The 12,680-nt window shown below is 36.8% G+C and overlaps 2 protein-coding genes across 2 annotated transcripts in view; both read right to left on the minus strand.

Moving 5' to 3' along the window:
- tfpia (tissue factor pathway inhibitor a) overlaps positions 1–12,680 on the minus strand; it is a 1,059,262-nt gene that overhangs the window by 47,367 nt on the left and 999,215 nt on the right. The gene's annotated exons all lie outside the window — the stretch shown is intronic.
- Positions 1–12,680, minus strand: part of wdr75 (WD repeat domain 75) — a 35,635-nt gene that overhangs the window by 11,215 nt on the left and 11,740 nt on the right. The window contains exons 6-14 of the mRNA XM_079820913.1: positions 9,384–9,454; positions 8,446–8,562; positions 8,264–8,352; positions 7,998–8,156; positions 4,665–4,724; positions 4,469–4,584; positions 4,034–4,209; positions 2,191–2,342; positions 1,886–2,066 (exon numbers count right to left, since the gene is read on the minus strand). Coding sequence (XP_079677039.1) covers positions 1,886–2,066; positions 2,191–2,342; positions 4,034–4,209; positions 4,469–4,584; positions 4,665–4,724; positions 7,998–8,156; positions 8,264–8,352; positions 8,446–8,562; positions 9,384–9,454 — 1,121 coding nt within the window. The remainder of the gene's footprint in view (positions 1–1,885; positions 2,067–2,190; positions 2,343–4,033; positions 4,210–4,468; positions 4,585–4,664; positions 4,725–7,997; positions 8,157–8,263; positions 8,353–8,445; positions 8,563–9,383; positions 9,455–12,680) is intronic.

The following is a 12,680-nucleotide window of genomic DNA, read 5'->3' on the forward strand; positions in this document are numbered from 1 at the left end:
GAGCATACAAATCATTTAAAGTGATTTCACTGTAATTGCATGGAAACAGTAACTAATGCATTCTGTTTGTGTTTCACAAAGAAATTTGGACCATCATAAAGCTGAATAAATGACAGATTTCTCATGTTTGGGTGAACACTTCAAAACCAATTTACTTGTGTTGTCACAATCCTTGAATTTCTAACTTCGATACAAGAGCTTTAAAATTTGTGATACAAGGAAAAATTCCCACAACATTAAAGGGATGAAAGTCAGTCATATATAGTTCATTCAAAAGTGAAAATTCTCTCATCATTTACTCACCCTTATGCCATCTTTGATGTATATATGACTGACTTTCTTCAAATAAACACAAACAAAGATTTGAGAGGAAAACAATCCATCTCTGTGAGTCCATATAATGCAAGTGAACGAGTGCCGCTCAGTTGACACTTGAAAAACCAAGCACAGCGATTGTGACGGTAACCCATACAACCACTGCCTTTTAAAGCGAAGCGACAGGTATGTTTTAGAAAAATACTAACTAGTGTTTTTAATTTTTTTAACTATAAATCAATGCTCCCAGTCTACTGTCATAAGAGCGATCATGCTCTTGTGTCATGTGACATAAGTTAGTTATGAAGCTTTCACGAGCACGAGAAGTATCACAGAAGCGTTCATTTTCTAACACACACCTATCGTTTTGCTTCAGAAGACATTGATTCATTCACTGGGCTCATATGAATTACCATCACGATCGCGGTGTGTGGTTTTTCAAGTGTCAAACAGGCGGAAGCTTTTCAATGGCATCATATGGACTCACAGAAATGGATAATTTGCCTTAAAATATTTGTTTGTGTTTATTTGAAGAAAGAAAGTCATACACTTCTGGTATAGCATGAGGGTGTGTAAATGAGAGAATTTTCATTTTTGGGTGAGCTGTTCCTTTAATGTTGTGGCAATTTTTCCATGTGGTATCAAAAATAGTAATGAATATCAATATTATTCTAGCTATTGTATCAAAGTTAGAAATATTTGAGGATCATGACTACACAAGTAAATTGGTCTTAAAGGAAAAGCAAGTAAATGACACAAGGGTAAGTCAATTATGGGTGAACTATCCCTTTAAGGGTAAAATGTATTAACTTTTTTGTCCAGCCCGATAGCTCTGTTAATAATAGTAATAATAATTTATTGAAATAAACAAATATTTCATAAGCATAACTGGTGAACATTGGGCTCCCAAATACATGTAGAGATGTAGCTAGCACCATTCATTGTGAAATGAGACGCTTCGCTCTGAAACGCAGCGCAATATACTTATTTAATTAAAATACACACTGCTATGTGAGTCTATTTGCTGTCAGAGAGAAGAGACCAAGAAAGCACATCTTGTATCGGTGCATCGATTTTGCGGAAAATTAGTATTGAAAAAATTTAGAATTTCAGTATCGATATGTATCAAAAACACACACACAACACTACAATTTACTGCTTGTGTAATGCAGGGAGGTAAGGGAGAACTGAGAACAGTTGTTGACAAGGAATGTCATGCACTTTTGATCATGACCTAGCTGGACCTTAATGAACTTCCTTTTTTTCAAAAACAACGACGGAGTGAAACTGTGTCCCTGGTGACCCTACAGAAGTTGGCTTGCACTCAACTCCTTAAGCAGGACTGAATCCCCAGTCTGTCTGGCCAGAATCTAAAACTTAATTGGTGAGTTACTACCATTCAAACTGAGCTGAAAGCCTGAAAAGAGCTCAGTGAATGCGACCCACTGTTCTGAATAATATACACCTCTAAAGGCTGTCGGTTTTCAATAAGCAAGCTGTTTAATCCATTCAAAACACATCAGAAAGAGTTTGGACTGGCTCATTTGAAGACGGGGAACATTTACGCCACCTTATTTCTCCAGGTGGTTGGCAGAGGGTGGTGAGCATCTCCCAGGTGTCCGGGCTCCATATGGTGATGACTTCTTGGAAGCTCACCGCCAGGAGAGAGCTATCGGCTGAGAAACAGCAGTTTGTGGGTTTTAAGCTATGGTAGCTTCCCACAAAATCACATGACCAGAAGTTCTGGTCCTCTGAAACACAAATGGAAATGTTGCGGTGAGACAGGTATGTCTGGATTTAGACTCATGATCTTTGGTGTTTGACTTCTCAAGCCAACACTAACACCTTTGCAAACGTTTGGAGGGTTTGACTCACGTTGTGTTTCTGCGTCAACACCCTGACACCATGCTTTGAACTGGCCGTCTTCTGCTATGGTCACCAGCATGGTGGTCTCCTCAGAAGAGCTGAAGCACATGCATATAATCCGATCCGTGTGGGCGGCAGCGATGTTAGTGTTCAGTACGAAGCTAATGGGACAGAACAATACACCATTACAGTCCAGAAATAAAGTGTTAAGAATTATGAACATTCCTACACTACAATTCAAAAGTTTCTTTTTTTGATTCCACAAGGACTCATTAAATTGATCAAAAGAGACAGTTAAGACATTTAGAATGTTACAAAAGATTTCGATTTCAAATAAATGCTGTTCTTTAGAGAGAATGCAGGATTCTTTGAATTGAATCACGGTTTCCAGTTAAAATATTAAATCAGCACAATTTTGTTAGCATTGATAATAACATTTTTTTTTACTTTTTTTAACACCAAATCAGCATATTAGAATGATTTCTGAAGGATCATGTGACACTGAAGACTCAGTTTTGAAAATTCAGCTTTGCCATCACATTTAAAAAAATATTAAAATAGAAAACAGTTATTTTAAATGGTTAAATGTCACAATTTTAATCAAGTAAATGCGGCCTTGGTGAGCATCAGAGACTTAAAGGCCCACTGAAGTGCCTTGAAACGCGCAGCATTATGTAATGCGTTGACAATTTCCACTGAAACCGGAAGAGAGATATATCGAACAGCTCCTCCCCTTTTTTTAAATAGCCAATAGCGTTTCATTTATATCACAGATCGGCCAGAGCCATTCCGCTCGGTAAAGCCACAGTTCCCCCCTAATCTCGTAACCATTTCTCCTCCTAATCTCCTCCATCTCGTTTTAAAATATAGCATTTTGTGCAGAATTCAAATGGGTCCGATACGTTTTCCGGCATGCGTCGACCTCCACTCTGTGCTGTCGTCTCTCTGAACCAGAGCAGACAGTGTTCGTGCTGCTGCAATTCTCGAGACATAACGTGAAACTAGACTTCATTTGCCCAATAGAAAGCATATTTACACTGTTTGAATAATTCCCTATCCCCTACATAGTGCACTATGTGCCATTCACCATGTAGAAAGTAGTAAATGTGTGAACAAGTGACAGATTTTAGCCGCAGCTTCAGTGTCTATTTGGGGGCAAGATGCTTCCGATTCTAGAGAGCATTTGATTGGACAGAATATGTGATGAGAAACTAAAATCCACGGAGTCATAAAAATCTGTGATCCATTTTAACAGAAGTTAGAGACTACGTTTTGAACGCTTTTATGTCCTAAATGTGAATTGTCACAGCTTATTCATAACCTTAAAGGCCACACCGGGACGATTTTCAAGCGCGTTTGTCGCCGACGTTTAACGCCTCGTGACTAAACAAAGGGCCCCAATGTGAGTGCGCACACCGACGCGCAAAACGCCAGCCGTAAAAGCGTAATTTAAAAAAAAAACATCTCAGGTTTGTTTGTCTATGGTTTTGCAAGCACGTAAATACTGTCTCTCTTCTTCTTCTGTGTGACAAGCGAGTGTCAGAAGCGTAAAGTGGCGCAGCACCATCTTGTGTACCGGGAGCACTATCTACTGAATTTGCACGTTCACTCGGCGCATCGCCAGTGAAAAATTGCTTGGCTGTGAACACTCAAGACGTGCCAAAAAAGGTCACGAATAACGCTAGTGATAAGCACTGACTGATGTTCCACGACAAACCTGCAGTAAAAATACATTTCTAACACATGGTTGTTATTACTTTTGACAAAGGACATGTGTCTAAATATTTGATTGTTCTCGGAACAATTCTTGTACAAATCATATATTTGACATTATTCAAATCTGCATGAATACCTTTGCGTTGTCTCATCGAAAGCCCATAGTTTGAGAAAAAACTCAAGTTCTGAGGATTTTTGTCCCCTTTCCTCCAGTGTAGCCAGCCAGGACCCTTTTACATCAAAGGCAGCCATTACCACTTCAAACTGATCCAGACCCGCTTGATAAATATACTCTTGCTGCACTATGTCCAGCTGTGAATACAACAAACAGACTGTTATGCATTTATCCAAAATAAAAAACAAAGTTTCACATGAAAAAGGGGCCCATGGTCATGTGATTTCACCTGACATGTTCTTGCAACAGTATATGACCAGTCAGCAGAACGCACAAGGAATGGAACTAACACGCCAACACGTGATTATACATTTTTTCACTACATACTTCCCCATATATTTTCTTATGCCTGAGAAAAGTTGAGCTTTATCGCAGCATTGACTGCTTCAGACTCACATTGTAGAGATGCTTGTCACGGAGCAGGGAGTAGAACTGCAGATGACCCGGTTTCCCATTCAGCACTAAAGCTTTACTGCGCGGATCAATCATTAGAGCAGTCGAAACGGAGTCACCTGAAAGCATCGGAAGAAATAAACTTTTACTGCCATAGTTGTGAAATTCAAACGGTTCGTGCAAATGAGACTTTACAAACCTTTGACTAAACCCTGAATCACTCCAGACACTTTGAAGCTGTTCTCGATAACTGTGATCTCTGAGGAGGAAGAGAAGGCAAATGACAATCCAGAAAGCAGTGCAAAATTATACCATACTGAAATCTGTGGCCAAAGACTCACCAAATGCCTAGAATGTAACTATTCATCCACAAAACAATAGAAAACAAAATAAAACTATACTTTGCATAAAGAAAGTAAATCCATTAAGTTTTTTTGCAATGCAACATTATTTTTATGACACTTTCAGCCCAAATTCTAATTAGCTTAATCAGTGTTTTAATCAAGTGTGATATTACAAGATTATATAACAACAGCCAATCAGATAGAGAAAGAATTTTTTTTCTTCTTATGCCCACAAAGGCTGCATTTTTTTAATTTAAAGCCTGGAACACACCAAGCCGATGTCAAAAAATTAGCGGCGATGAAAGCTGAGTGTTGTCGCCTAACGTCGACTGCATTTCAGGCAAAAAGCTGCGCTTGAACACACCAAAAGGACTAAAGGCAACTGTCAACTAGAATGTGTGTTCTGCGCCTGCATGTAAGTAAATATCTGTCTATAGCCGTGTTTCCACCGCAGAAACTTTCCCCAGGAACTAGGAACTTTTGGGTGGTACTCTGTGTGTTTCGACCGCAGGAACCAGGGTCTAAATGAAGTTCTGGGAAAATATTTCCCCCTCCAAACGGCCCTGCTCACGAGGTAGTACTTTTTCAAAGTTCAGGAACTTTCGGGGGTGGGACTTGGGCGCTGAACATGCTGATTGGTTTAGCTCACGCAGCATTTTATTTCAACCGGCATTTTTAAAAGTCTTTTGCCAGGATCGTTCTGCGTTCAGTAAATATCAGCCGTGCTCTTTCTGTCTGATGGCGCGCGTTCGTCTCAGCCATCTCACAGTCAATGTCCGTAATAGCTGATAACATATATTGTCATTTTAAATCTAGCTTTACGAGCTTTCAGAATACGCTTTAGTATCAGTGCTCGTCTCTTTTCCGCCGTTTTGTTAATTACCTCTTTAGTAAACCAATACATAACCAGCAAAAGCAGTGCTGCTTGAATCTCCTCCATACTTATTGTTGCAGACAGTGTCTGCAGCAAAAATGATTATTGTCCGTCGCTGACTGGGAGGAGCAGTCGCGCGCAGTCCTACATCACCGGACTAATTTGCCTAATCTTCACGGTACTTTAGATCGCAGTGGAAACGCAGCCAGTAGCAGGTCTGGGGGAAAAAAAAGTTCCTGGTACAAATTGTTCTGGGTAATTTTGGTGGAAACGGGGCTATTATCATCAGGTACCAATAGCGGAGTATGAAAGCGGAGTGGAACGGCAACAAGCATAATAATCACTGGGTTCAAAATTTCCCGCTCCTCCCTCGCTCATCGATTTCAGAAACACTGCTCAGTCTTTGCTCCGCAGCTTAAGTATTTAAGTATGCTTTAAAATATCACAAAAGTTATGTTTATAACATATATTAAAAGGAGAAAAGAAAACAATACAAGGAGAATAGTTTCAACATGGTTTACTGACACACCAGTGTGCAAAAAAATTTTCTTACGACAAGCCAAGCTATTAGGCTACATGGTTATCAACATTTAAGGTGATGTATTTAAGTTTTTCACTTTACTAAAGCATAAAAATACCATAATATTGCAGATATTTAAGAAACAAGCTAAATTCACCTACTTGTTTCTCTGAAAAACAATGCTACAGCCAGTTATTCTACTTTGAAATGTGCGTTCTGTGTTGGAATGTCTGTTTTTGTCTGTGCGATAACACACGCTGCCAGTTTAGCCAATAGTATTTCAACACTCCGGGTTCCCAGTTTGTGGAAAACACAGCGCATTGCAGCCATGGAAGCCAGCGAACAAACTGTGTCTGAGACCACAGATTCTACCTGACGTAAAAAGCCTCGCCATCCATCTAAAAATCTCCATTAACGAGAGCATATTAAAACGTGGATAAATCCACTCATCTTACAGTGACTTTCATTGTCAATTGCGCTCGTTCCTGTTGCGTGTCCTCAAGCTGGCAACCCACGTGAGCATCGAGTCTGAGGAGGAGGGGCGGGGGGAACAACGACCTCCAATATTTAGAATTTGGACTGCAGCACCCATTTCGACCACTAGCTGTCAATCCTACATACAGCACCTATAAAAGTTAAATATCATTGCTGCTTTTTGCAGTGGAAATTTTGTTTGGAGAGATAAAAATAACTACGTTTTCATCAATTATTTTATCTACAGGTCGCTAAATTACAGATTTCTGCTCATTCGAATTCATCAGATACAGATAAGTAGCAGGTAAGATTACATTTGTTTCAATGCATTAGTAAGAGAGCGATTGAGTGTGTGAGTAAGTGCTACCTTGTTTAAAATGTGCTTTCAGCGATCATATTCAGTATCTAGAAGGTACAAAAAGATTCCTTGAAAACTATAACGTAAACTATAACGTACTGCTTATATCCATCGCAACCTTTACATTCTTTATGATTTGAGTGATACTTCTGTAGCAAGCTAGCTAAATGTGTTTAACGTGAATTCTTGAATTCAAAATCACGCCGCTCTGCTCACATACTTTGATCATTAGTCCATTTTCATCATTCAAAAAGGGAGAGCGAAACTAGGACTTCAGATATACAAATCTTAAACAAAGCAGAGCTTGCTTACCATTTTGAATATCCATCATGCTGACCACTTTCTTCATTCCTTTCGGCTCATGTTATTATGAAAATATTTGTGCATTCAAATGCTCAGGTATGATGACGTAAAATTATAACAGCCTTCTGTCTGTACCATCTTGACTTCTTTGCGCGCTTTCATTTTCGTGCACTGACTTGTTCGCTAAGCTCAACAGCCAATCAGAGTTCTCTCTCTCACCGACGACCCAACGCCGATTCAACATGCTGAATCGGCCTAAAAAAAAACGTGACGACATAGCCGACTAGAGCTAATGGTGTGGAACACTTAAAAAAAAACTAAGCAGACCGATGCTCAAAACGGCCGACGGCCAACTTGGTGTGCCCCGGCCTTAAAATACAGTGAAAACATTAATATTGTGAAATTTTATTTTAAAAAATTAGCTTTTTCAGCTAGTTAGAACAAAACCTCCTGGCGGGGTTCTTTTTTCCATTTTTATTTTTCAATTTAAATTAAATTTACAATAAAAACTAAAGTGTACAATTACTTATTTAGCATTATTATAATGAGTTCTTTTTTTTAACAATATGTTAATGACATGAGGGGATGCATGGAAATAATGTCACAAAAAAAAAAAAAAAAATGTATTAATGAGATTCACCCCAAAGACGAAGACTTACTGTTGTCTGAATGGGAGGTACAATACAACTGCCCATCAGATGAAGCAGATATATGTAAAATGGATCCTCCGAGACGGGGCAAGTACTCTTTGTGGTTGATTGCCCCACTCTGCCACTGGACAAGCACTGACTCAATTCCTCCACTCAACAGAGTAGTGCCTGTAGAGACAATAACAGTTGGGTATTCTCAAATGGGGACTCTTAACACACATTTAACACAGTGGAAGAGGTAATAAAGTGTGAAATACCACCACAGCACCACCCACCTTCTGGAGTAAAACACAAAGAGTTCACAGCAGTGTGATGCCAGTGCAGGGTGGAATACGTATACCCCTTTCTTTGATTGAAGTTTCTCCTGTAGCAAAAACAAAGCAAGTTAAATCAAACCTCCAAATCTGATGTGACTTGCATATGAACTAAAACACTGCATGGTGAACTCTGGCCTTACCAGAGGCGAATCTTTCCATCTTCATGACCAGTGGCGATGCAGTCCTCTGATGGGTTACAGGCTATGCATGTGAATGCATTTTTTGCTCCTTTCTTATCTGTGGCTTTTAGGGAAAAACTAAAGAGGGGGAAAAAAAAGTTAAGTGAAAATTTAAAGGAACAGTTCACCCAAAAAACGTAAATTGTCATATATATTCATTACCCCAATGACTGACTTCCACAAAGGGATTTTTTTAAGTTTAAGTGTCCAATAACTAATACCAAACTGACTTTTAATTATCGTTTTATTTTTGCAATGACAAATAAATGACAAGATAAGATTATATGAATTATATTTTATTATATTATACTACTACTAATAATAATATTTTTATCTTTGTTTTGAGATATGTTAAGCTACACATTTTTTACTTTATTTCAATTTGATTATCCAAATAATACATTAAACAAGTTATGTTAATTTGTATAGCACTTTTCACAATACATGTAATTTTCAAGCATCCTTACAGAGCTATAAGTGTTGTAAGTTAGAAATGTGTTACTTCACCTGTGAAATCAGTTTCAGTGATGGGTGCTTGTTCTTTAAAGACCAACTGAATGGTGCGACAACTGATCAAATTGCTAAGCGTGAACTGAGTGACTTTCTTCTATTGAACACAAAAGGTATTATTGATTAATACCTTTTGTGTTCAAAAAAAATAAAAGTCACTCAGTTTTCAAGTGACATGAGAGTGAGTAAATTACCATTTTCATGTTGAGGTGAACTATTTCTATAAGGTTGTTGTTTTCACAAAAAAAAGTGGCGGTATTTGAAAAACCAACAGAAAGCCCAAAACACGTGTCATGTGTTCCCTAAGGCCAGTAAATAAGCAGTGCGGTTGGACGTGTTCCTACATGTTCTGACCTTAAAAAGGCTATTCAGGATGCAGCGGTTATTACCTGTATGTCTTCTGCTTCCTGAAGAAATAAACAATAAGTTGGAGGTTGCTGGAAAATGCTAAGTATTCCCCCTGAAAAAAAAAAAACACAATGTTAAGAAATGACTATCTTGAGCTAACTGGAATGTTACTGGTTCAATGCCTTGAGCTTGAAGTGTACAGATCTTTCTTATTTGCACAAAACCACAAATAAGTTTGAGAAGTCATGATGTGTAATGACTTTATCAAAACAACTAGGAAAGCTGAAATAGGGTTGCACACGGTACTCAGTCTACAAAAATAACACCAGGATGTGCCACAATAATTAACCTACAGGGGGTTCCAACCATGTTTACTTATCCACATCAACCCTCTTACATGGGCAATGACTGTGCAGGATGCCGACGGATTTATCCATAACAAGCTGAGCGGGTATGACATAGTCTTCACCCAGAGCAACCTTCACACAGCCAGACATGAACTAATGTTTAATATTACATCATAATTAGAAAAATATACAATTGGGTTTTAGCTCCTCTGGTAGATGTTAATACAATAACAATTTTGCAATTAGGCTGTACTATTTGTATTATTTGAAAGATCTGGCCTCTGTTATGACTGCATCTTGATAGAAACATCCAATTTTGGTCGATAGTGAATATTTTATTGTGCATGTTCATTGCACATATTTTACACTTAGATTAGCTTTGCTGCCATCTAACGTCCACTTAAAGTTCATCTTTAAAAACACTGTTAAATATACTTTATCAAATCACAAAATGAATATCTATTTTATACTGAACATTAAAATGTGTATTCTAATTCACTTTTACACAAATAGTTTAGAATTTTAATATTGCCCATAACATGAAAATAATTATCAGCTTCTCTGTATTCCAGAATCGTAATATCGGTACATCCCTACCTAGGTTTGGACCCTGTTTACATCAGTATTTTATTTTATTGTATCAACCAAAACATATCAGCTATAAATGTGGCCTTAGATCGAACCATATAAACAAAAGCTGTCTCCGAAGAACATATTAATAGGGCTGGGTAGCAATTGTGGTACTCAGGCTGCCTCTAGTGGTACGCAGAGGAATCACTAAACAAATGAATGTTAAAACATACATTTTAATGTAATCTTTATTTTAGTAAAGCTTTTGTTGTACATTTAATTACAGTACAGTTTAAATTTAACTGTACAACACATTTTAATTTAATCATTTAATTATTTGATTTTCCTGTATGTAAGCACAGTGAAGTGTTAATGTACAAATTGTTTATTTACAATGTTAAAGTGGCTGACAACAATACATATTCTTATTAGGAATAAACTGCCTAGTTTTTGAACTGTGCAGAGCTGAAGCTGAATAGTTAGGCCTACTGCACTACTGTATTTTAATGTTGGTCATTATGGTGGTACTTGGAGAGCCAAATATTTTCTGAGGTGGTACTTGGTATAAAAAGTTTGAGAACCACTGCTGTAAACTATAGGAGTCAGTTGTAGCCTACTATAAACTTGAAGGTAAAAATAAACTGATTTGTATACAAACACTTAAATACACAGTTTTTTTTATAATAATGTTATAATATTAACCTTACAATTACATAATCATTTTCCTAAAAACTTGCCAGATTTATTATACATGCATTGAATATTGAAGAACATTAAAAATGATAATAAATAGCCTATGTAATATGGTGCATATATTTAGCAAAATGCTCCTTTCTAGAGTAATTTTTTTCTTGCTGACTAATGAGTTTATGGACACTGGATATGGTTTTTCTGAGGTAAATTTGAGGTTACATGACATTGTTCACAAGCTGTTTTACTGACTGACGCCTTTTTCGCAGTTGAAACACTGATTGAGCGAGTCCATGTGACATAGGGCTGGGCGATATGGCCCAAAAAAATGATCATGATATAATTTTCCATATCAGTCGATATAGATAATTATCACAATAAATGTAAAATCTTTATTTCTTTAAAGTTTAAAGGCATATTTTTGCTCCTGAGTGAAAGATATAGAAAACACTGTTAATTGTGGTTTTAAATTATCCTTTATTGTCAAAACATGACAAACACTTCCCAAACAGGTGAACAATTTAACAAAACTGAGTTAGATTTATTTATTACTAATAAAATATAATAGAGTTAATTCATATTAATTATAAACAATTTTAATAGAGTAGAATATTACAATATAAATAGAATATATAAAATAAATATCTATAGTAAAATCTAGAACTGCAATGATAAAAATTTTCGCTCTGCTGACTGCAAAGTTAAAGTGCTTTAAAGATAATGTTTGTCAATAAACAAAAAAATCTTTCTGGTCAGCATGCCAAACCTTTAAATAAATGACATTGACAATATAAATGAAATAAATAAAAGAAAATTCTTTTTTTACTCTACACTCTATATATCAATAATATAATTACATATACTTAATTAAAATTATTGTAAGTAGTAAAACAAACACGCAAACGGGGAAAAAATGCATTTTACGTTTAATTTTTTTTAAGTTAACTGAGGTGAGCTGGGAGAGAGCACAAAGATTAGTAGTTGATGAACTCCAGTAAGGGCTGTCAAGTCTATTTTATTCACTTTAAACATCGGATGAAATTATTTTATTTCTCTTTTAATACAGGCGATGCTGAGTTATTAATAAATCACCAAAGACAAAAAATTATGTATTTTTCCATAAGTCCCATATTTTAGTGGTAACATTAGCTTGCTGTAAATCCCCCACTTCAACTAACTAGGGCTGGGTATCGATTCAGATGTTCCGATTCGATATCGATTTTCGATTCAAGAACAGGTGAACAAGTTTACAAATGGGTAAAAAGAAATTAAGAGCCACAAACCTGCATATTAAACTCTTATCATTTTAGGTACACTTGGGTACATTAAAACAGAACCCATCTCTATATTTCAAATGCATACAATTATGCTAAATACAATACAATTTTGATGCAACTTTATTCAAAAAAAATTATCTGAGAAGTATTTTATTCTATTTTGTTTCGATGGATATTTTGATATATTTAGCCTATTCTAAAGCATAAAAAGGATATTGGATGATTTTCAGTAAAGGACAAGATTTATTGCGATTTAGCCAACTGTCATTAACACTCTGTCCGTTTTTATGGAGGCTTTTTCCTCCAGGGGCATCTGAGCTTTGATTCGTGCCCCGGATGATGCATTATAATTCGTAACTATCTCTGTTATTCACGTGCCTTCCTTAGATGCGCTTGCAATTCGATTTTAACTTTGCGACAAGCATATATGATACTGGGCAGGATCGACTGGAAA

The sequence above is a fragment of the Gobio gobio genome (genome assembly GCF_949357685.1).
Source record: "Gobio gobio genome assembly, chromosome: 7".
NCBI classification, from domain to species: Eukaryota; Metazoa; Chordata; class Actinopteri; order Cypriniformes; family Gobionidae; genus Gobio; species Gobio gobio.